The 26,328-nt window shown below is 35.7% G+C and overlaps 1 protein-coding gene across 6 annotated transcripts in view; it reads left to right on the top strand.

Moving 5' to 3' along the window:
- The window catches only part of GLIS3 (GLIS family zinc finger 3), a 181,666-nt gene that overhangs the window by 105,036 nt on the left and 50,302 nt on the right, over nucleotides 1-26,328 (top strand). For all 6 annotated transcript variants that reach the window (XM_082783465.1, XM_082783467.1, XM_082783463.1 and 3 more), the window contains 2 exons: nucleotides 24,442-24,603; nucleotides 25,972-26,082. In XM_082783465.1, the coding sequence (XP_082639591.1) occupies nucleotides 24,442-24,603; nucleotides 25,972-26,082 (273 nt within the window). The remainder of the gene's footprint in view (nucleotides 1-24,441; nucleotides 24,604-25,971; nucleotides 26,083-26,328) is intronic.

The following is a 26,328-nucleotide window of genomic DNA, read 5'->3' as shown; positions in this document are numbered from 1 at the left end:
TGAGGACTGCATTTCCAAATCATAAAGATTGACAAAAAAAGAATTAGTATAATTTTAGACTACATAAACATTAGTAATATTTTTTTTTTTTCAGATCTGTTCTTGACTTGTAATCAAACAAAATATTTATGCTTTCAGACAAACTGTCAAGAAATTAGGACATTTATTTTCAAATGAAATGGAGCTCTTATTGGAAGCAATCACAATTACAACATGAGATCTTTAGTTTTATGTGATTTCATAATCTTGGCAGCAAGCATAGTTTTTTATTACTGAAAAAAATATTTGAAAGCTGAACATAGAAATCCTCAGAAGTTTTCTTTCTAGCTTTGGAATAGAAATAAAAAGTTCCTATGAAATGTCAAAGCACTTGAGAAGTCATCGATACTTGCATCTTTTCTCTCTTCCCTACTGTTTTGTAACCAGAACACTTGTCCTTGTGCATTGTCTTCATTTCCAAAGACTAGGCTGCTCAAAGGAAGTTTTACTACTTCTATGTACCTAAATATACCATCCTGTCAAATCTCTAAAGGATACCAGTAAGAGAACTTAAGACCTTTCATTTGGTGTTGTTGACTGTGTTTGATATTGGCATTGTGATCTGGTGTTTGTAAATTCAACAGATGATAATTTCAGTTGTGAACTGGTCTTAACTACAGAACTGATGTAATGTTGTTAAACAATAATAACAAAAAATGTTTATTTAGGAAGCTGCTTATCTGTTGTTTAATGACACATTCATAGCAATATAATTGACACGTTTCTACAGTCATCCATATAGAACTGATTGTGACCTTAGGTTATATCAACCTGCTACCCTTATAGAGAATGCATTCACTAAGTTGATCAGAATAATTAATGTCAAGTCCAAGTTGCTTGATGGAGAACAACTTTTTGATGACTTAAATATGAAACTGTAATTTTTCACTGTAAATTTGCAGAGTATCTCACTTGATAAGGAAATAAGCTGATAGAAATGGGGGTTTAGAAAGGCATGTGCCTTGCATGAATTTTATCAAATCGGTTGATTTAGTCTATCATCCAAGTCTCGGCTACGGATGATTAAATAAATCAAAATGATGTCTCTGTTGTCAGTTTCCATACTTGATGTTTAAAACAATTGTGATGGCAGTTAATATTTTATGTCCCCTCTTAAAACACTACAGAATGCTTTTAATTTTACAAAATTGAATAAGAAAACAAAATTACTTTTTCTTTTTTTTTTCTGATATATGTTCTGCACATTTTTCATGAGAAACCATGGTTTTGTCTTGCATCAAAGGTGGGTAAAAGACACCAGGAAGCCCTAACTCTGATTCAAACTGTGATAGCCATCTGTTTCTCTTTCTCCCCATACTTCATTTCATCCCCTATGGGATCTTCTTTTCTTGTTTATTTCTGCTGTGAACTCTCTGAACTTTAGTGCCAAAGCAATGGTTGTGTTTAACTTCTTTCTGGAAGCCAGAATTACAAATGTAATTAAGTTATCTTAATAGCCTTGTCTTTGAGTTTAAAATGGGGAAAAAAAAGGGGGGGGGGGGGGGGGGGGGGAGGAGGGTATGGAAAGAAAAAAGTAATTTACTCACTGCTAAAGAAAGCAGGAGGGGAATGGGCTAATTATCAAAACCAAAACCTATGGTCAAAAAATAGAATTTCAACAGGCAATAGCAGTCTGATAAATCTTAATCTTGTTAATCACTATGAGAAAAAAATTTCTAATGTCCTTCAATTAAAGTGGAAAAGCGTGATGAGGTGTGAATACTCTCATACACAACTGGAGAAATAATAAAAATATTAGTACAGCAGACAATTCTAACAGAGATCAGCAGGCACTGTGGTTATTGGGCTGAATGGGGACATTCAGGTTGAACCCACGTCCTGTAGAGGTCTCTGGCAGTGCTGCTTCACTGTGATCTGGATATTAAGTCTGTCACTTCTGCTGCTATGTAGAGGAATTATTCTGTGAAACTATGTCCTGGAAGCAGATGTATCTCCTAAACATGTGTTGGAGTACTCTTCTGGTACACTCTTCTGGTAAACTTTAAATGCTGTAGACCTGGTTTTTAAAACTACAGGATGCTCATGTCTAAGTGGAAACAGGCAAAAAGTATCTCTGAAAAAATGGCTGGGAGTTTTCTTAAGTTGTGTAGTTAAACTAGTAAATGGCATGTAATGGCTATGCTATGTTTACACTATGTAATGAATCGCTAGTTTGTGAAATCAGTGATAAAACTTTTGTTGTCAAGTGCTCAAAATTTACAGTTGGTAGGCACCAGCTAAGTTGTTTGCTTACTTTATTTGTGTAATTCAGTATAGAATCATTTCCTGTGATAGCAAAGCAAAGTAAACAGAATTTTAACTTAGCTTTGACAGAAAGCATTGGTAAGTGATGTAAACTTGCATGCAGGTGAGTTATCACTGTTTACACAGAAGAAACAACACTCGAATATGGAACCATCACCATCTGTGCCTAATTAGAAAGATTAGAGCAGACATTTTGTTGCATTACTAATGCCATGTTCCAGTCTTGAATGAGTTGAATGAGTCAGCAGTTTCTCTGCTGACTTTTTGGTTGAAGTTCTACTTACTGATTTGAAGAATGAGAATTTAATAACTTGTATTAGAACCTGAGGGTGAATTTTGCAGGTACCCTATGAGTGCTATTTGAATCTTAACTCATTTTTGTTCCTTTTAGTTTTTTACCATCAGTGGAAATATATGTGTTGTTTTCAAATGGTTTGCTGACTTGCTGACTTTCTTAGCTGTGTAATAGCATAGGTCTTCCCTAATCATGCACGTGTGTTAAGACATCTTGCCTAGATATTCATTAAATAAACTAACCTGTTTGATTTCGTCTGTGGTGGATGAGGGAACACCATAACATAGTCACATCCATCAGCAGAGTGTTGGTGGAAGAATTAGCCAACCATCAGGCAGCACTGAGCAGTTAAAGTAGAAGTCATAGTTGGCTGGCAGCAGTACACATCAGCAGTCTTGTGATACTGGATTCATCCACATATGTCAACCAAATCAGAACATTTGAACACTAAAATCATGAGGCTAATTTTACTGTCAAAGTAAATTTCTGATTCTGAGTTATAGTCATCTGTTTTGTGCTTGTAGTGCAAAAGTGAAAAATGTCTTTAATGGCATGTTCATTGCAGGTCACCACTAAATCATAAGGACAGCATAGGTTGTAAGTGTATCTATTTTCTTCTATTCGTGCATTGCTGTAACACATTATACTCTCAGAGGTATACTGTAATATAGACTATCAAGTAGTACTTCTTACATTTTTTTTCAGGTTTGATTCTCAGTGTTCCTGAACTTGTGTAGGTAATTACACTTCAGTAAAATGAATGCAAAATTCCACTTCTTTTATAGGTCATTTTTTATATTTTATTTACATTAATTTCCCACTGAGGAAATTCATTGCATAAAAGAGAGCAACAGTCACTCAAAACTGTTATGTCAGCACACTGATTCTAAGCTTTTCCTTTGAGTCATTTTCTCTGAAACTTTTTGATATGATTCTCACTGGGTGCACAAGTTATGTTTTACCATTTAAAGTGACATGTATGCTCTTGTATGTGTAGCATGAATATTGAGGACTATTGAGAACAAAGTTTGGCTTCCCTGAGTATTTATGCATGTCTCTTTGAAATAAGCATTTGATATATCTTTGTGCTGAAGTATGTTCACTACCTGAGTGTTCAGGGTGAATAAAGAAGTGATGTCAGGATGACCAGAAATAATACTTTAAAACCTAACTCCCAGTCACTATGTGTAGTTGTATTGCACTGCCTTTCACGATGTTGCAGTTTCAGTCAACTTCTGTCCATTCTGATATTTATAAAGCGTGGATTTTCTGTGGTAACCAGACCAACATACCAAGTAAAGAAATGGATTTGTATAAGTCTGTAAGTCTAAAACATTCAAATGTTCTTTATTCTTACCAACAGAAAACAAGTGTTTCTACAGTGAAGAATGTTAATTAGGTAAAGACAACTTGATCCCGAGACTTAGTGAGTCAAGTTCTGGGACAAAGAGTTGCTCTGAAAAACTAATATCAAGGTGCAATATTTTCCTCTCCGTGTCTTCAGGAGTCCTGGGTCCTTGACTTCTGATTAAAATTGCCACAGTAATACGATATTATAATACATTACAATATACTGTAATATAATGTTTGTTCCTGTTGGATCCTGGAGCAGTTACGAGTTCTGAACATATTAGGGAAGTTAGGATGTCTGAGGATTATTGGCATGTAGGTGGTCTATAGTGAAACTCTAACTAGCTTAACTGAAGTTAAATGCAATTTTTTGCATAGTGATATACATCTTTTTCCTGTTCTCTCTTTTGTGGTTTAAAAGTCCTAACTCCTACTATCAAAATTAAGGTAAATCAGGATTAGTATGGTAAAAAAACAGGAATAGTTCTTTATTTTACATAGAATAGAAGTAATACAAATTGTTTTCTTTTTCTATTATTTTTTTTTAAATGGGAATCCTTAAAAAACAACCAACCAACCAAATAAAAAAAAAAAAGAACAACTCTCTGCAGATTAAGGTAGATGCTTGCCTGACTTGGAACCTTTGCAGAGAAGCTCGTATGCACTTAGGTGTCATTCTTGCATTGAAAACATCATCTGCTTTTGGCTGGCAGTGAACAGTCATCAAAAATTCAGAATTCAATTCATATCAGGAATATTGTTTTGGACTCATCCAATACTGTATAGGACTCATCCAAATTCATCGGCTCTGGAAAATATTGTTGTACATAAGGAGATCAACAGTTTATTTGCTAGCCATTAAATGAAACAAAGGGAAAAAAATCCTTCTTTCTTTGCATATAGCAACAACTCTTAGCGTCAATGCTGTTCCTAAAACAAACAAAACAAACAAACAAACAAATAAGAGGAAATAATTTGTTTTAAATCAGGAGTGTCTCCCTCTAGAAGGGATTAATGGTTAGGGAATATGAAGACCGTCACACCCATTTTATTCCCTCCTCTTATTTTCCCTCTCTGCCATCCTGGTTAGTTCACCGTGCCTGATTTTAACAACAAAAGACACTAGTCAAAGAATGTACATGTACATGGTTTTAAAAGCTTTTGTTTGTGATACTTGGCAAATTGCAATATTTGGCTGTTCCCCAATTATTCGTACCACAATTACCATTTCTTTTTCTGCCAGTGAATGTAATAGTCTTTTTGTAACCCCCTATCCCAAAAGTAAATTAAAAACAAGCTCAAAATAACAATGTGGGTTTTTAAGCATGTATTTTTTTTAATTGTGGCTGCTCTCTTCCATCCAGAGAGAAGGAATAGAGAAGCCTAGAAACAACTTAAGATTCACATCCAAATCTTGGCTTCAGATAAATGGCTTTGTTGATGTTGAATTTGCCAAGATTTTAGGCGTACATCTTGCTGAAAGGAGGGGAAAAAAAAAACCTCTTTGTTACCAGAAATTAAATACTGAATGACATCATTAGGACTCAGCAAAATCTTGGGATACTGTGCAACACTGGCTTCCATTTCTTTCTTCTTTAGCTCTGTTCCTCTTCCTTCTTCTTTAACATTTCTTAAATAGGAACACTAGTTCTCAAAGCCATTACATTGGTGATAAACCATAAGCCACTTAGCCTTTTTTAAATAAATGTAATTAATGTACACACCCTTACCACACACACACACACACACACACAAAGAAAAAAAGAAAAAAAAAAAGGTTTTGTCGCTTAAGATCAGATCTTGTTTACTGAGGTGTACTTGATCTGCATGGAAAAATACTATTTTAACAAAAGTAAAGGAAAATGATGATATTTGATAGCTTCTGGTGGGAAGAAGGAGGGGCAAAGGGGAGGGTGGATACTACACACCTGTTGCTGTCACTGTATTTCCCAAACATACTGCAAGATAGTGTTCAAGAGTGAAAGTCCTGACACTGCAAAGATTTATTCATATTACAGGTCATCATGATTGAAACAAATAGGACCTCTCAGGCTATTTCAGGTATAGGCCCCTTCCAGGCCTCTTCAGATAAAGACTTTGATTCTTTTGGAACACGCTGAGAGAAAGTGTTCCTCTGAAACTGTTTGCTTATTTTTGTTAATTTATTTTCATTTCAAATACTCTATTGGGACTGAGGACATGGTGCTAGTTCAACATCAGTCTAAACTGAAAGTTACCCCATCAAACTGAATACACTTGGAACAGTAAATGAGAGATTTAAAATCAGGTTGTGAAGTATTAGTCAACAAAATAATTTAGTTGTTTAGAAAATTAGAAGGGATTCACTCTATCTATCTATCTATCTATCTATCTATCTATCTATCTACCTTTAAAGAAGAAAATTCTAGGTTTGCACATGTGTTTCAGACAGATTTTACCCCGCTGTAGTAAGTGCAGATGAATGCTGAGTACTTTGGGGCTGGTATTACAACAGATGAAGAACATGCCACTGGCCTGATTTGTATGTCACTCAGGTGCCAAGACTACACAGAAGATTGCATGACACTGGTCTGCAGGATTGGACTCAAAGTTCTTTAGTGCCAGATGCTGTGTCTGAGCTGCTTTCCAAAAAATAGTCTGGATCATCTGGTAACTTCTTTCGTACAATTTTATTTCAGAATAAGTGGATTTCATTTTCTCTTTTTAATTAAAAAGAAAACAATGAAAAACTCTATGACCATAATTGCAAGGCACATGCAGCCCTTGAGTTTTAATTCACTTTAGCTAGCCTAGGCTTTTTTTTTGCTTATTTTGCAAAATGATTAGTAGTGTCATTTTGTGACCCCATGTCATTTAGACGATACTGCTTGCACCTCTTGTGGGGTCAGAAGGCCTGACTGTGGCATATGATCAGGATGCTTGGTGGGCTCTGATCAGTCATTTGCTTTCTTGTAATGCAAGGGCCTGTTTAGTTTGACACTTGTGCTGCTGTCAGAGGCAATGAGGGTCAGCAGTTGTGGTGACAAATTGGTTTTGACAAGCTTAATGACCCCAACGAAGAAAAGTCTGCAGCCTTGATAGCAACTGCAAAATAATTGGTTAGCTCAGCCAAACAGGGAATGTGTTAAAATCCCAAATCCTCTCTGGCAGGCCAATTACACCATTCAGCGAAAGGGTGGAAGGTTGCCATTAGTTTCTATAGCTATACAAAAGCATCAACAGGCTGTATTTCAATCAATTTAATTTGATTTGGTGGGACATCAGGACACTGGAGGAAACAACTGAGCCTTTCAAGCAGTGTTCATACTATAAATTGAAGCAGAAAGAGAAATCTTGGTAAGAGTCCCTTAAGCCCATATGGAGAATAGTGACTTGGAAAGTTTCAGGTAAGAATATGTATGTATGTATATTGGATTGCTAAATGCAAAAGACTTATTCAGGTTTTCCTCAGGTTTTCAGACTGTAAGACAAAACAACAAAAGTCTAGGAATAAAGATGATGTGAGTAACAGAGTAACAGTTGTCATGCGCTTAATGGAGGGTGTTTAATGTCTGTTAGTGTTCATAAAGGGCATATAATTACTGTAGGTTAGTCTTAACCTCAGTTTCTCATAACATAATGTATACTGGTTTTGGAAACATAGCAGATGCTGTTAAGCAACAGAAAGTGAGTATTAGCAGAGGCAGCAATAGTGATTAGATATGTGACCTTCTTAAAAGCAAACACTAACTGAGGAAACAGAATGTGTAGCACCATCTTCTTACTGGCAATATCATCATTAACATCATCCTTCTTTCTGGGCTCTGATTCCTATTATAATTAACTATGAAAAAGGATAAATAAATCTGTTTCTGCAATTGTTCAGTTTTCTAGAGGAAATAAAACTTGCTAATCCACCACAGCCAGAACTTCCACTGAGCTTTCATTGGGTCAATTCTGAAAGCTTGAAACTCAGATGATCTTCAAAGATAAACCACTCTGGTTTGAATGCTTTATTGGTACATAGGACGCAAAGGGGAGAGCAAGAGACAGTTAGACATTACAGATGTTTTTCATGGTGCTGCTGGTGTGGCTGGAGTCACGATGTACTGAGTCCAGCAAGCTCTGTCCTGACAAGATCACCCATTTGCTTTAGTTTCTTGATTTTACAGGTCTGTGAAACAGTGCCAGCTCCTCATGCATATTTCCCTTCATCTACACAGTCTAGTAGAAAAGGTAATGTTACATGGAGTTAAACATTCCTGTATACAAAGCTATCAATAACAAATGCCTGTAAGATTTACAGACATACCTTGAAGTGCAGCAGTGACACCAGATCTGCTCACACTGTATTCAGACATCTGTCCAGTCAGATGCTGACCTCCTCAACAGTAGTGTAAACATAAAGTTATTTTGAAGGAGAAACTCCAGACAGATACAGTATAGCAGACCACTATTCTGCTATTTTCAACTGTTCATGTGGTGCACATCAACATGCACTTTTAGCATTACACTTGACTAGGAGGTGGGTATAAATCCAGGCTCAGTCTTTTGTTTCTGTTAGCTCTTGTAAGCTTCACCTGATGTTCATCTTTAATTATTCAGTTTGTTATGTGATTATCTGTATTTTTATTATCTGTTTTTTGTCTTAATGACACAAAGCATTAAAATAGGAAAAAAAAAAAAGTTTTTATTGTCAGTTAGAAACAAGCATGATGTTTTTGGCCAGCACTGCAAAAATAGCTCCAATATCTCTCGTAGCTTCTTCAAGACATCATTTCACAGTGGGAAAAGGTTTACTTCAAGGACTATTGAATGCTGTAATGATTTACACTGGATGAGGTAAATGTTCAGTTGCCAAGGGGAAATACATACTCAGAAGAATGCATTGTACACCAAGGAAAGGAGGAAAAAACCTTTTCATGCACTGGTGATATGTTCTGAGAACAGTTATTTACTGAGCCATCCATTATTTTGCTTTGGTGAAATTCAAAGCTTCTTATCCTTTTCCTGAGAAAGCCGTACAGCTCATCCCCTACTTGCGTGTCTGAACCTGCAGGTATTTTGTTTTTTTTCTTGTTTGCTATATCCATGAGCAGCAATGTTAGTTACAGTCATTAATCTGTTATATCTGTCATCTAAAATGTCCTCCAAGTATTCCACCGCCAACTGTGGTGTCAGACATACTGCATAAATAAATAAATGTCTTGTAACTTACTCACTGAACATATATTCCACTTGAGGAATGGACATACTTCCTTGACTTAATGCACCATGCCTAGCAATCTGCTTTTTCTTCCTTTTCCTCCTATTTTTTGTATCTTCTTCTGCCTCACCTTGAATGCTCTGGACTGACTTCTCTCATCCAAGCTTTATGTTTATTCCCAAAGTATACTGCTTCAGTAAGGTCTGTAAACCCTTCAAGGCTTCTCTCAAAAATTGTATCTGATGCTTGATAAGAACAAAATTCTTATATTCATCAAGACTTGTGAGCACTTCACTAGAACCCTATATTTATTACTTAATTCCTGTATTTAGTCTTTCTTACACATGATCACTTGGGGTTTATCCTAGCTGAAAACCCCAGTTGCATGGTGAGAACCACTCATGTGAGATGTGTAAGAGACTCATCTACTTACACATTCAAGAGAAAGAAATGCAATGCTAGATGCATTTGAGGATCTGTGCTGTAGAGCAATGAAACTGGTTTATTCCCAAATGATTTAGTAATTCTGTTTTTGCATCACTGCCATGTCACTTCTCTCTAGAGCCCCAGGAGAAGAACTGTGTCCAGCACAACTCTAAGTCATGCCTGGCATGAAATAAATGCATGCTTACTTTATTAAACTGTGTAGGTGTCTGGTATTTTAAAGGTTGTTTATAATATACATACATACATACAACATTAGTTAGTGCTGTATGCATGACTTAATTTATTGTAGAGATAGATAATAAAGATTAGTGAACACTACTTAATTAGCCTATTCCTCCACTTCTCCTCTATTATTTTTTGTAGGGATGAGCAGGTTTTTTTTGCCTCACCACAAGGAAAGTCTCCTGCATTAATCTCTTGGTGTCCCACCACTGACCTTTTGTCACAACAGTTGTTTGCTTAAGGTAGTTTTAAGGGACCAACATTTCCTGTGTGTGGTTTAAAAAAGTGAAGCTTTTCAAGAGGATCCACGTGAATTTTATGTTCCATTATCTTCTGCTTTTGGGAAATTGAACCCGCACAGTCCCTGTGGCTTGAGGAGTAACAGTTAAACTGAGCTCTTCGAAATAAAATAAAAAAATAAAATAGAAATTATGCACCCCAACCACAGTTTTACAGCCAGAGAGTTTGTGCCAGCAGCTCTGCTGGGTGTTGTCGTGCTCTGTGCCTTGCTTGGTCCTTTGGATCATGTCCTGTGTGCTCAGCCTTTGCTCTTAACTCCTAATACTTTCTCTGGTACCTAGACACATATGTTGATTTAGCCATGGTACTGCCTGCCTCCCCACCAAGGTCCAGCTCTAATATCTGTACTCACAGATTTTGGATGGCATTGTCTCAGGCATTATCCCTGACTGGTGACACCCTTACTGCAATGTCTTCTATTTGGCCTGGCCACAGCCATGACCCAACCCAGCCTCACAGCCCCACTCTGACCAGGGCTAGCCCTGCCTGCACTCACAGTATGATTTCTGGTGACACCAAATGTCTTTTTCTGTCTGCTGTGAGAAATGTCTGTAAGAGATGGGCCTTTCTTTAGCACATAAATTGAATTGTTGACAATGAAGTAGCAACAAACTGAGTTCTTAAGTCAGGATATGAGCTTCAGTGCCATTAAACAGGATCTCAGAAAACTGTAGGCCCTAACCACCATCTGGAAGGCCATGCTGCTTCCTTATTGTCTTTTCGGATGTTAAGAGGGAGGAGGGACGGGAGGAACTGTTGCCTTCTTTTTCTTTCTTTTTGTATCTATTTCTATGTATTGGTTCATTGCACTTATTGGCATTGTACTGAAAGGAGCAAAACAATTTCTTGAGTTTTCTCTTTTTCACTTTGATGGTATCACAGCAAAAATCTGTCACAAACTGACTTGGCACATAGAGGCAAGTTGATTTTTAATCATAAAAGGAAGATGTCTATTTCTGCTTTTAGTATTCTTTCCTTCCTTCCTTCCTTCCTTCCTTCCTTCCTTCCTTCCTTCCTTCCTTCCTTCCTTCCTTCCTTCCTTCCTTCCTTCCTTCCTTCCTTCCTTCCTTCCTTCCTTCCTTCCTTCCTTCCTTCCTTCCTTCCTTCCTTCCTTCCTTCCTTCCTTCCTTCCTTCCTTCTCTCTCTCTCTCTCTCTCTTTCTTTCTTTCTTTCTTTCTTTCTTTCTTTCTTTCTTTCTTTCTTTCTTTCTTTCTTTCTTTCTTTCTCTTTCTTTCTTTTTCTTTCCATTTTGAATGCAAAGCATAATCAATAGATTTCAGCACTTTCTACTGCAAAGAATCAGTAAATCGTATCTAACACCTTATCTTTTCCAGCCTCTGGCCTTTTCTCTTCCATTGGTTTTCTCATCCCTAGCTAACTCATACTCATCATTCAGACCTGTTGGTCATTTTAGAAGTTATTTTCCCTCCGAGACCACACCACACTGCAGAACTGCATTACCAAGCACCTGAACTCTTGTTATCATCTTCTCACAGTTTCGGCTGATTCACTGAACATTCATATGTCCTTCTGTCTCGCCCTTATGAACCTGGAGAGCTTGCTCACCAGGTGGTTTTCTGTAAGGTTCCCAGCTCTATTTTTAACTCACAGGCTTATAACATGTGGGAGTATTGTCTGAGTTGTCATGAATTTGGGGATTTAGTTCCAGATAGTCAAAAGCATGTTTTCAGCTGAACAAATCAAATGAAGCAAAAAGCTTCTTTCTGCCTTTATTCTTATTACACTTCCCAGCAGGATGGAAGATTAATGAATGCATACTCCAGATTCAAAAAGAATTTCTAATTTATGTTTTCTCCCTTGTATGATAAAGGCCTTAATCCTTTCTTTAGAACTTTTTTAAAAAAAAAAACAAAAACAAAAAAAAAACTAAACAAACAGGGCCTAATTGGAAAAAGCTGAGGGTGCTAAGCAGCCAAGAATAGAAAGCATTTATTGAGCTGAGAAGTACTTTTTGAATGTTACTGGAAATTTGCATATGGATTACTTCTGGGTTAGAAAAGAAACATCCTCTGTCTGTATGCTATTGTGACAAACTCCCAGTGATTACACTTTTGCCTTGTTTTCCACAACTCTTTTCTGCTGTCTCCTTCTCTCAAACCATAAGGTGAATATTCTCTTTTGTTTTGCCAAGAGAGCTGAGTAAGCAGTTCTGCTCAGAAGAGGTGAAAGCGAGGATTTTACTGAGCTCCTCTTTAGCTGGGGATAAATGGGGAAGAAGTAAACTTGTATTGCTTAATAACTCAAAATGCATCTAAATCTAAGTTTTCATTTGCTTAATTTAATTATTACAGCTAATAATGTGCAGAGACAGGGTCCTGGTATGATATTTAGAATAAATCTGCATAAAATAAATAAATGCAATAAATCCTACTGTTAATGCCCTACAAGGTGCTGCAGAGCTGTTCAGCTAGCAATACTATGTCAAGGCACTATAATTACCATGGGATTGTGGCCTAAGGATTACAAAACTAATTCTTCATTCCTTGCATATCCCAAATTCCCACTGACTTGAGTGGATGTGATGCATATTAATGGAATGCAGAACTGGAACCTGATTATTATGACAGAACTGTTATATTATGGGCTGGCAGTGATACACACATGTTTAAGGTTAAGACAGTATGATTACTTTATTTTGAGTTTCTTACATTTTGCTGAATAGAAATTTCAGGGACGTTTTCTGTTCTGTATTTTTTCAGTAACTATACAGATGCTAATCTGAACACTTTTTAATAGAACATCAATTAATCTGATTTACAACTTGTGTGTTTGTTTCTTATGCTTTCTCTGGGAGAAGAAACACTTAGCAAGGGATGTCCAATTTTGGTATCAGTGAGAAATGTTTTTGTTGCCACTGTTTCTGAGCTAATATTTTCAGTGAATACTTTATTTATTGGGAAATGCACTTAAGGGTCAGAAAACAATGAACAGATTCTTGTCAAAGTCAGAAAATTGTCTTATCTAAATGAGGAAGAAAGCAATGGGAGAAGTCTAAACATAATTTTAACAATTTCAGAATAAAACTTTTTTTTTTTTTTTTTCAGTAGCATGCTTCTTTTGAAAATTGACAAAAATTAATGTTGATTTTTTTTGATTTTTTTTTTAATTATTTTTTTTTTAATTCTTAAATGAACTTTTGGGGGATGGAGGGGCATGTGGGCTGGATTTTAAATAGTAGCATGTATTCTGTATGCCTTGGACAACTCAAGTGGGTATGATACAACCGTGTACAACTGTACAAATTAACCTCTTAAAGTGTTAGAAAATCACTGAGAGGGTTGTTGCACACTGGAACAGGCTCCCCAGGGATTTAGTCATGGCACCAAGGCTGTCGGAGTTTAAGAAGTGTTTGGACTGTGCTCAGTCATATGGTCTGAATTTTTGGGTAGACCTGTGTGGTGCCAAGAGTTGGACTCGATGATTCTTATGGGTCCCTTCCGACTCAGGATATTCTGATTCTATGATTCTATGAAAATGCTCAGTATTTACTGATTAATGTGAAGGTAACTTCTGTATGCTTTACGTGCCTTCATATATTTAGAAATATCAAAAGGTAACATTCTTTCTTCCTTTTTTATCTACAATTGTTTGGATTAGAATTTCCTATTAAAATCACTCTGAGATGGCATTACTGAGGTGGAGAATGACATAAAGAAACTTAAGTAGATACAACTAATACATGTGGTGTCTATTCCATAAACAGGTGGAAATTCAAAGTTAATGTTATACTGAGAGGATAGTCAAGTATGCTTATAGACAAGTATCCAAGTATAGAAGATATCCATAGCTATGAAGATGCTCAGACTATGTTCCTAAAGAATTCACTAAAAGGCAGTGCAAGATATGAAACTTTGGAATAATTTATATAAAAAAAGATTTCTCTTGGGATGACAACCCCTATTGTGTTTTGGTCAAAAAGTCATATTTAGTATAAAAATTTATTATTGGCAGAGGTAAAGCAGTTCAGCTTAATTGCATTCTTTCAGTTCCACTGTATGATCATATCCTTTGCAGTGTATGTTTAACTTCAGCTCCTTTGTGTAGATTAGTAATATTTACCCTCTTTTATGGCATTGATGTTGGAGGGATTCATTAATATTGTAACATTCAAAATGTTATTAAAAGCAGAATGCTAAGTTCCTTGAAAAAAATAAGACTGTACCTTTCGTTTAATTAGATATCTGAGGTTACCATGCTGGAGTTGGGTACATTCTCAATTTAAAAAAAAAAAAAAAGAAAAAAAAGAAAACAGTTTTGGCAATATAATTTCTTCTGTTTTATGATTCAGCAATCAATCTTTTAGGATCCTTGTACCCATGAAAAACAGAAGTGAAATGACATGTTTTTACATACCTGTAATAAGAAATACTTTGATAGTATTTGTAGAACAGCTTGCATACTTGTTAGTTGGAAGCTTAAGTCCCAACTTGAATGTTTAGCATGTTTATGGATAGGGTGGGATAGAGAAGAACTAAAAGAATAAATCCTATTCCTATTCCTATTCCTATTCCTATTCCTATATATGGCTGTTCCAGTTTGTTTGTTTGTGTTTTGTTTTGTTTTGTTTTGTTTTTCTATAGAAAATTGAATGAATCTAATGGGAATTTGGGCAGGGATTTGTGTGAGGAAGAACCATTGAGACTCACGTTTCTTTTTCTACTTGAAGTATGGTTTCAGAGAATCCCTGATCTTTTATTCCCCCCCCCCTTTTTTCCCTAATATAACAGTGATAAAAAATTTGTCCTTTTTGAGATTCACAACAGCAAAATGCTCTTATACAAAACCACATTCCCAGTGAGAATGTGATTTACAGTCCCTTGACTTCATGTCTGAAAACCTATTGTCTCTGTTCATAATATACCTTTGGCATGAGATCGTAATGAGCTTAGAACTACAAAGATGAGATGTATCTGCATGTTTGACTTTGTATTGGAGAGGAAAATAGTGTTGCAGCATATAATTTATATACATTTTCTATTTTTATAAATTGTGTAACATATACATAATTATTGGTTTGTTTGTTTGTTTGTTGTTCCTTGATGAAAGGATATTTAGTTCTTCTGAGTTTACCAGCTACAATAAATGTTCAGCTTTAGGTGACCTCTCTGGGGTTCAGCAAGTAGAGCAAGTAGAGTTTAATAGCCACTTTAACACTGAACAATTTTAGTGTTGTGTAGACTTTTAGTAGAGAAAGCTGCATGAATTGTAATGTTGACCTCAGTTCTTAGACTATCAAAGAAAACCTTTTAGAAAAGAAAGGGAAGAAGAGAAAGAAAATAGAAAGACCAGAAAAGAACAGGATCACTATCTTCAAAAAGGAAGCAATGGAAGAACTTCCATATTGTTCATTCTTCTTGTAATGGTTTCTGTTCCATATAGTTTTTGAATCAGTACCAGCTGATGTGTTCATTAATAGTTTCTTTTGAAGGGACTTGTCATAATATGTACCTTCCCTGTAGCACCGGAAATAACTTCCAAGGCTGAAATGTCCATGCTTACTAATGAAACTAATAAAAAAAAAAAAGACATTTCCATGGTGAGTGAGTCTCTGCCACCTTTATTTCAGGGAACAAATAATATTCAAGGTACTATGCTTAACTTCAGCTGAGGTATTTGTATTTAGTCATGGCATTACCTAGAAAGCAAGAGGAGTGTGGTGAAGATCTTGAGGATGTGGATACTGTGAAAATCTCCAGTCTTGAAATGGAAGAGAAATATGAGCGTGCTACAGTTATCAAAAACATATAAATGAAAAGACTAATCTGTAAAGAGAACTCTCGTGAGAAGGGAGTATTTTGGGTAGGGACAGTCCCCTACCTGTTTTCCTCTTTAACCTTTACTGCAGTTTGTTGGCATCCTTAATCCACTGTTCCTACTTGTCCCATCAGAACGGACTGTACTGGGTCTGGCTGGAATGTTAACTTTCCCAGCAGCAGCCCATTCAGTGCCGTACTCTGTACTTGTAGCTGGAACAGCAGTGTTATCACACCAGTGTTGTGTCTACTGCTGAGCAGCGCTGGCACAGCATTGGGCCTTTCTCTAACCCTCCTAGGGGGTGGGCAAAAAGTGAGGAGAGAAACATCACTAGGGCAGCTGACCTAAACCAATCAAAGGGATATTCCATACCATGTGGTGTCACACTCAGCAATAAAAGGTGGAAACAGGAAGAAGAGGGGAGGGGTGGGCTCTCGTTGAGAAGACGTCGGTCCTCCTCTCGAACACCGGCTGCGTGCGTTGAGGCCTTGCTTCAAGGACGTGGTCAATCATCGCTCATTTGTGGGAAGTAGAGAGTAATTTCTTTCCTCTGCACTTCCATATAGCTTTCATTTATTTTGTTTGTTTGTTTTCCTCCCTTTTTCCCCTTTTCCCTTTTACTTCCCCTTAGTTAAATTGTTTAGTTCATGGTAGTCTTTATTTAATTATTATAATTATTTCCCTTTAATTAAATTATCCTTATCTCAACCCATGAGTTGTTCTTTGTTTACTTCTCCCCCTCCTCATCTAAAGGAGGGGGAGTGAGAGAGCGGTTGTGGGGTTTAGCTGCCCAGCACGGTAAAACCACCACACGGACACCACAATGTTCTCTGCAAATAGTAATCTCCTCAAAAAAAGATTTAAGTTGATTTTTATTGTTAAGCTTAAGTAATACATCTACATATGGAAATGCTCAGCAAAATGTGGACAATGTGACAGATATAGTAAGATTTTGTTCAGAGAGAATGCAAGATACTAGCGTTTTTTGTGTATCTGACAAACAAAAAAGGTAATCAAATTCACTCTTCTGTATATTAACTTTTTCATCTGCATTAATATCTTTTTTTCTATTGATTCCATTGTATTTCTCACTTATAACAGCAATATATAGATCTTCTTGCTTTTAATATAAAGAAGTAATATACAGAAGTAGAAAGATGTGTTAGAAAAATGAAATCAGATGAGAATAGAGTGTATTAATCTTATGTCTAAACACATAACACACACACACAAAAATAAAAAAAAATGTGCTCCTTAGACAAAAGCCCTTACAATATGAGAAGTACACAATATATAAACTTTCTTGTAAATCTGTTAAATGTAATAAGCTTCTTAGCTTAAAGTAGGAAGTGCAAAGAAGATATATATATATATATATATATATATATATATATATACATACACTTCAGGTTTTTTCATAGACCATAATTTTGTTTTTTTTTGTTTTCTTTTATCCTTATGTCATGCAGGATCTTAAAATTTTAATGGAATTTGCCTGATGGAAACTACCTGTAGTGAAGATACGTAGTGAAGGAGGGAAACTTTTTTTTTTTCTTTAGGGGAAAAAAAAGAGTAATTACATACCGACTTCAACAGGTTTTGGAACAAGTTCTTATTGAATGGTTGGGTAAACAAGCATCTACTATAATCTATGCAATTTATATAAACATAGTCTGTCATTATTTACTGTAACAAAGAATTCCAAAATATTGTATCATTTCATAAGCTTAATTGTAAAAGAAGAAAAAATTTCCAGCCTTTGCATTGCCTGAGGAAAGTACAGCCTTATTTATATAAGCATCGTGCATATGCCAAAGCATTCAATCACCATGTCACAAAATGTACTCCATTAAGACAGAAATGGTTGCAGTATAATGAATTGCTGCTCTGGATTCTACATTTTTCCCCATTTAAACACTTTAAGGGTTAAAAGCACAGCACTCATTTCACATGAAATGAACCTGGGCTTTTAAATCTCAGCTGCGGTATGCAGCGTCCTTGTTGGTGACCACCTGATGTCAGCAGTTTGAATGATGTCTGACACTAATTATGTGTCGTTCACAAGATTGCCAGGCAGGAGAGTCTGTGTGAATAAAAAGCTATTTAAAAGGTTTTTATATGAGGTCTTACTCTCAATTTTTTAAAAGCCCTCACATCTCTTGTAAAGCAGCACCCTACTAATGCTGTTGAGGAAGGGAAATGCCATTTAAAAGACTATTAATAATGTTTGAAATGCATCATTCTTGTTTGGAAACCATGTAAAGAACAGCTTTTACATCTCATTTTATAATAAATGTGAAGCTGGAGAAAGATATTTTGTCCTTGTCAGACTACCTGCCTTGGTGCAGACACAGAACCTACCTGGTCCTTATATCAGACTATTCAAAATTAATTGACATAAACACAAACATAAGATAGACATAAAACATTAGTAAATTATTAATTTGTCATTTATCTACTAATAATTTTTTTTAAATTGCTACCAGATTATTGAGCAATTGAAGGATTTGTTTGAGGTCTTATGTATGTGATACTCTAGATTTATGTTTTCGTCTGTGGTTTTCAGGGATACTATTCTCTCCATTTGCATATATGCATTCCTATGTGATGGCATTCAGGAATGGCTTATACTTTCTCTCAAATCACTTTCTCTGAAGATTAGGATTTAAAAATGTTATTTGCCACGGATATAGTCAGTTTATTAATATTACTATATCAAGCAAGTCAAGCAGCTATTAAAATCAATCTCAGACAATTGCTGTTGGAAATAGGATCCCATCAAAGTCCAACCAGCATATCTGTATAAGGCTGAGGCAACATTTTGTACTCTCCTCAAGCAAGCAGTCTTACACCAGTTTGGATCTTTTAGCACACGTTTTCTCATTCTGTTCCCAAAGTCTCAGCAGCCAGAAGCAGCAGCAGCCTGGAGTCCTTCACATTAGTAGAGTCCCATTTGTTTCATTTTTTTCTTTTGTATCCATCAACACTGGGAGGAAGCAAATGTTATCAAGTTGTTACTTCTGCAGTCTGGAAGGGGACAAGGAAAATGTAGAAAACAATTGAAATGACCTGATGGACTTTGCTGAATGATTGCAGTATAAAACTGTGAACTGTAAAACAGACAAATACAAACCAACACAAGCAGGAACAAAGAATTCTAGCTTATATTTAAAAGATGACAAATTCTGCCTAGCAAACAATGCATCTGAGAGGGAATTTAGTGTTACCAAATGTGATCCTCTGTAGAATGCTGTGACTTAAACAAGGCTAACACAATCCTTGACTGAGCAAAAAAGGGGTTGGTTTAGAAAAGTAATCTTACCTGAATGACTAGTGCTGGAAAAAGTACTACTACTGAAATATTGATCCTGTATTTCATATCCATGGTTACTGCAGAAATAGTCAGAAAGGGACTACAGAAACAGAGTTTTTAAAGAAGATGCATTTATGTAGTCATGTGCAATTAGTCATGGATTAATGTAGGTTATCCATGGGCTAGCTGGCAAAGCAAGAGTTACATCTGATCTGAACTGTACACCTGTGAAACTGCTGGTTTTCCTGCTTGTGTGAAATGGTAGTAATAAACAAGGCCCTGTCTCACTGTTACTATGCTCTGTGTCCTTTAACCGGAAATAGTATCCATTGTGCTTACTGACAAGCAATGTGGAAGGTAGAGATTTTGATTCTTTAGCTACTTTTCCATGGCAAGCATGTTTGCTAGGATGAAGCTTCTTATCTTGTTGACCTTGTAAAATCAGGAACTAATTTATTCTCTCTGATATGTATCATAGTTTCTAGGCGCATTTTTTCCTTCTCATTTTGCATCATCAGTTGACCATAGCTGAATAGGTGATTAAGCTAAACAAATTACTATTCTGCAACAATTCAAGAATGTATTTGAAATGTCTGATTAGCACATCCTGGCTGTCGATTTAGGGTTGGATTGATTTCCATCAAGTAAGTTTGGCAGAGATTGGGGCAGTTCTTTACCTTTTATCAAGCATAACTCACAAATGAACTTCTGAGATCATTTGGGCATATCGCATCCAATGGTTTCCTATATCACAGTTCTTGGAGGACCTCAGGCTCATCTGCTACTTACATGAGGCACACATTCTGTTTTACTGAAGAAAAAATGAAGCACCTAGATTTGTTATTTAGACACTGTGTAGGCATCATTTGTTGCAATGGAAGGGTTATAGGAAAGTTGAAAGATAGCTAAGTCAAATTTAAAAAGAAAAAAAGAAACACCCATTTTCCTGTAAATCCAAGAAGAGGGGGCATGTTGGAAACTTCTGATTAAGTGAAATCATTTTAATATACCATAAATATTTCCCCATAGGTGGCAATAAACTAGGGAAATGGTTACCTTTCACACTTACAAAGTAAAAGAATAATATCCCAATGCAGTGATGCTGAAGAGGATTACTCTGTATAACTGATTCAAAGAAAAAAAAGCTATTAAGAGTCTACATGTGATCATATCAGAATAGGACACTATTATTTTGTTTTATATGGGATGAAACAACACTGTAAAATCAAATTGTGCTCTGGTGTCCATATTTCTTAAAGAATTATTTCAGTGGAAGTCTGACAAAGTATTGTTTAACATGAGAGAACAAATAATTTTGATATATGTAAATTATTTGGGAGAACGTTAAAGGACTTGATAACATTCAGAAAATGCCTGGAACTGGAAGTTATCTTACACATTACTAATCACATCTATACAGCAGAAAAAGACAAAAGAAATTACAATGTTTAGATACTGAAGCAAAACGAATTTGAATAGGAAGAACTGAAGATTTTTAAGAATAGATAATATTAGGGAGAGTTAGATAAGAAAATGCCTGAATGCCTGTCAATGACTTTTTAAATAAACACCAGGTATTTTTCTGTGAATGGATCAGATCTCAGATAGAAGTTATTTTCCAGAGCAAGGTCTTAAGTCTGTGTTACAGTGCCGACCAACTCAGGCAATCAGAACAGCTTCTTTTTCAGTTAAAACAGAATCACAGAATCACAGAATTTCCTGAGTTGGAAGGGACCCATAAGGATCATCAAAAACTTATGAATCTCTTAAATATTTGGTCAATGAATATCTATTGCAAGCATTAAAGTATTCAGACAAGGGAATCCATGCAGGAACCTAGTGTTCCTACAGTATAAAAGTCTAAATGTATTTCAAAATGAAGTCTGCTGTGTCATTCAGGACAGGGCTCAGAAGTGAATGATGCATCCAGCAAGTCTTCACATGCTGTGTCAATTATTTTCTAGAAATCTATGTCATAATATTATAATTTTACAGAAAGGTTGCCCAGTACACTTAACGCCATTTATGTGTGTACAAATATATGCAGAACACTCTGGAGAGCACGAGTGTTTAAAAGTCATAGTCAGCAGTGCTTTTGCTTTTTACTGACATGCTTTACCTTTCACTGTAAATATACTGTTTCCTGCTTTTGGCAATTAGCCTTATAAAAAGATAAAATAAATATGGATATGGAGACTCTAATAATATGTTTTAAAAAGAACTCCCAAGTTTAGGAAGTAAGGAGTAGTAATTTTCTTTATAAGTGAGCTATTGATTTCAATTTGCACACAACAGTAAAAATAAAAACTCAGTAACTGTGATTTCTGTATTGCAGATTAGGAAAATATTACACAATTAATTCCACATAATAATTTTAAAAAGGAGGTTTAATCAGGTTTACTAAGAGTGCTAAACAGCCTCAGAATGCCAAATGCATGGCAAGTACTTCAGTGACTAATTGTAGTGGAGGTACATAACACATTCCTGTAATCCTTTTCTTGTACCAAGATAATAAATGAGAAACTATGAAAGGTTCCATTTCAAAATGCAACAACCCTACTACCATACTTTTTTTGCCCAGTTTGTAATCATGTCTTCTGTGGAAAACTTTTATCGAAATCAAGAGAAGAGTGGGACTTGATAGGTAAGGTTGATGGTAGATCTTGAGCTTGAAGATCTTTTCCAACCCAGATGATGATTCTATGATTCTAGGAATAATAGAATTGTTGTTCAAAATCATAGAATCATAGAATATCACTAATATCACAGAATATCTATATCACAGAATATCTAATATCACAGAATATCTATAATCATAGAATCATAGAATACCACTTCCCAGGGAAGTGGTCACTGCACCGAGCCTGTCTGAATTTAAGAAGAGATTGGACTGTGCACTTAGTCACATGGTCTGAACTTTTGGGTAGACCTGTGCGGTGTCAAGAGTTGGACTTGATGATCCTTAAGGGTCCCTTCCAACTCAGGATATTCTATGATTCTATGATTCTATGATATGTTTGTTCAAAAGAGTGCTGCTTCATTCCTTTTATCTTTAGGCATCAAACATTCCTAAGGCCTCAAACAGCTTGATATTTAGAGTTAGAATTCATTAACTGTTGTGTAAAGACAGTCTTTCTACTAATACAGGCTTCAAGTTTCTACTTCTTTATGGGATGACCTTTTCTCAATATGTAGCCTTGTGAATATGATGCACAGAATTTTAGGGCTGTAGAGGGATGAGAACTTCAGAGTATCAGACTATCTTCTCTACTTCCAAGCTATGAAGTATTCCAAGCAATGAAGTATTCCTTAGAAATCATTTTTTTTCTTATTTCTTTTTAATCTGTAAGATAATATTTCCAACTTCCGGAGAGTTAAATACTTTTGCCCATTTAAATTCAATGCTGCTTTACAATCATAAACAATTATTTGCATATATGTTTAATTTTGTTCATGTGCTTGAAGATTCAAAGTTCTATAAATTGTGAAAAAGCAGAGGGCCTGCTTTTAGAACTTTTTCAATGTGATGAGTTTTACCCTATGAAACAGAAAGTCCCTTGAAATAATACATTTTATTTCATATTTGGTACGGCCTAAATACTGTAATTAGAATAGAAGGTTTTTAAATTTAATAAAAAATAATGACTTGTCCATATAAAATGTCTGTGAAGATCATCAGTAAATTTCATTGTTATTTTAAAGTAGCTGTATTTGAATTATTTTCCTTTTCAAAGGCTGTTTGTTCATATCAGTCGTTTAGCTCTCATGTTTTGAATGCTTTCTCAACTCTTCACTTTTTCCTATGAAAACATGGTGCTGTTATCCAGGCAACTGGTAGAGATTGCTATGTATTTTATTTGTTGTTGTTGTTGATCTTGAAATGTCTTCTAATATTTTCCTCAAAGTAAAAGCATTTTTAATATCCTGGTTTTTTTTTGTTTCGTTTTGTTTTGTTTTTACTTTTTTTTTTTTTGGGGGGGGGGGAGGGGGATATTACAGGTTGCTAACTAAGGCTTGCTAATTATGATCAGAATTATGTCAGTGTTCCTACTTGTGTTTTTTTAAACATACAAACACTAAATAAAACATAACAAAATGTGTATGTTTTACTCTAGCGTCAGTAGAAAATGGCCTATTTCTTTTTTTGTGTGTGTTAGAGCATAGATAATCTTTGACATTACTTAATGTTAATGCATTATTGCTCTTGCAAGCAAACAAGAATTGTAAACGATCATGTTATACAGCAAGTGTTTTAGATGTAGCTTCTCAGTAGAATGTGCAGAGGTCAAAGCTAAAGAAATTAATTGAAAATTAATTAAAGAAATTAATTAAGAAAATTAAATAAAGAAATTAATTAAGTTTATGTTTCTAAGAGTTCTAAACATTCATGTCTAACTGAAATCAAATGTACATGAAAATGCAAATGTCAAATAGAATGGAAGTTTTTTACATTCCTCTAAATAAAGTATAACATGGGAGCAGGACAGATGACAGATGAAGAAATAGTTTTCCACTTACATAAACTTAGGTTTCTTTGCAGGTGCAGTACTTGGTTAGGTACAGAACTACTGTGCCACATGATTCTTGGTTACCTATAGAGATAAGATCCTCTTTTGCTGGGCTGTAAGGATGAGACCCTTATTTTTAGTAATGCATACAAATGTATCAGAAAGGTAAAGAAGTGTTTCAAAACGCATTATATTATCACCGGGGCCATCAAGCAAATAGCTTGATTTTCATGTTCTTTTTTGACTTCTTTCAATGCCATACGCAAGGTAGAGCAGACTGATGTATCCCTGTGTGGGTTTTGTTGTTCATGCATAGGTTGGGTTGGTACTAAGAGGAGCACTTGTTCAGCTCAGCTCTTAACATCCAGAGCTGTGATGAGGCTGGCTAGCACAGAACACAGTGACTGTTTTGCTTCCTGTCTGCTATTGGGAAAACCAACATGGGCTGTTTTTCCCAGAGAGGCTGGGTGGTGCTGAGCTCTGAGCTGAGCAGTCACTCTGGGTCTCATTGTTGCCCCTGAAAAATGACCGTATAATGTTGTGTCCTAATTAAGACAAACACAACACAAACACTCTTATGGTCTAAGTGTCTCAAACAATTCCAGGCTTTCCTCAGCTCCAGAGGCATCTGGCCATAGCAGGCTGGAGTGTCCTGCAAGTCCAATTGCCATTCTGCTCAGTGTTTGCTGTTGCAGTTTATTGTGTGTGTCTTCTCTTACAATCATTTCTTTTTCTTTTCTAGTTTGAGGGCTGCAAGAAGGCCTTTTCCAGACTAGAAAACCTCAAGATTCACTTAAGGAGCCATACAGGTGAAAAGCCGTATCTTTGTCAGCACCCTGGCTGCCAGAAAGCATTCAGCAACTCCAGTGACCGCGCCAAGCACCAGAGGACACACCTAGACACTGTAAGGAAGTAGAGGTCCCATTGCAGTCCCCTGTTCATTAGACTGTGTGCTCCTTTCCACCAGGTTGGTGGCAACAGGTAGCTTGTAACATCACTGATTGGAAGGAGAAGGGTCTTATAGGGCTGTTCAAGGACTAGTCGATTAAAAGGCCACAGCTTCATGGGCTCCATTGCAGGTAGAATAACTTCCTCCCACTCAGGTGTTATTTAGGGAACCTGAAGTCAACATGCAAAGATTCAAAAGCCAGCTGGGATAATAACTGCTATTATATGACAAAAATCAGTAGAATGGCCGGAGCAAGTACTAGAAAGTCATGCCAACAAATTGTTACTTGTGAATTTGACTCAGTATTGAGATTTGTTTAATGAAAGCTTTGTTTCACAACAAAAGAAGTTCAGGTTTCATTAGAGACAAACAGTTTCCAACGGGCAGAAGACCAGAAGGAGAAAAAGAACACTGCCATTCGAATTAAATGGCTGTCAAAAAACTTAAAAGATCCTTTTCGGATAGTTGATAGTATAGTTGGTACACTACATTTATACGCTTGTGTTTTCAGAAATGCTTTGCTAATCATAAATGCCTGAATTGTGAAATAGCCAGTTTTAGCAGAGTTGGACCTGGTGTTCATTTAATACTCTTTATTGTGAATCTTCAGGTCTTCAGAGAAGATAGGTAGGTTAGAACAGGCAGAAGGAGATAGTTTCTGAAATTTGTATTTATTTGGTGAATTAGTTTGGTTCTTTGGTCTTGTCTTTTTAAGTTCTAAAACTATTACAGGACTGGTATTTCTTTAAACTGATGTGCTATTAGAAAATATAAGCTGGAAGTGTTTGTTTTATACTTCAGATTAAAATGTGTATTTTTGTGTGAAATATTTTTGATACTTTAGTATTCAATGTTTGCACTGGTTTTTGCTTGCTCTCTTCATAATGTAGAAAACTAACACTTTTTCTTTTTTTCTAAAGCAGATTCTTCTATAATTCTAAATTGTCTATCTGGGCCTTTTCTGCAATTTCTTTACCTGATTCACTAAAGAATGTAATTTCTGATTAAGCCAAAGCTCTAAGGGTGGAAGCATTGTGAGTATACCTAACAATATTCATTGTACTGATAAAATAATAAAAAAAAAAAGGTAATAATGAAAGGTGCCATAATTAAAGCCTTCCTTTGTTTTTTCTTCCATATGAACCTTACTTTTCTCCTTTCCCTTTCTAATAAATTACTAGGCCTTCTCCTTGTAATAATGTACAGCATTTCATTTTGTAGTAATGTGATTTGCAGCATCCCAAAGCTCTAAATGGTTTCTCATGAGTTAAAATAATCTGTGATTTAACAGCTGCTTCTTTATTCTTTTTCTTTTTGTTTTAGAAACCTTATGCATGTCAAATTCCAGGATGTACTAAACGATACACAGATCCAAGCTCCCTGAGAAAACATGTGAAAGCACATTCTTCCAAAGACCAGCAAGTTAGGAAAAAGGTAAAATTTCTACTGTGTTGGCAGGTGTAAGTATTTTATGAAGAAGTTGGTGTTATAATATTAGATATATCAATGTGTATTAAATGCCTGTAGTGTTTTCAGACCGAAAAGAAAAAACATTAATGAAAAGCAAATTAAACTGTTTTTACATAGGTGATAATTTTATATTTGACTTCATGAGTCTACCTGCTTTAATGCTCTTATTTGCTGATGTGGTGATTACTCACATACATAAACATACATAAT

The sequence above is a fragment of the Aythya marila genome, assembly GCF_965140915.1.
Source record: "Aythya marila genome assembly, chromosome: Z".
NCBI classification, from domain to species: Eukaryota; Metazoa; Chordata; class Aves; order Anseriformes; family Anatidae; genus Aythya; species Aythya marila.
This window is presented reverse-complemented; position numbering and strand designations above follow the sequence as displayed.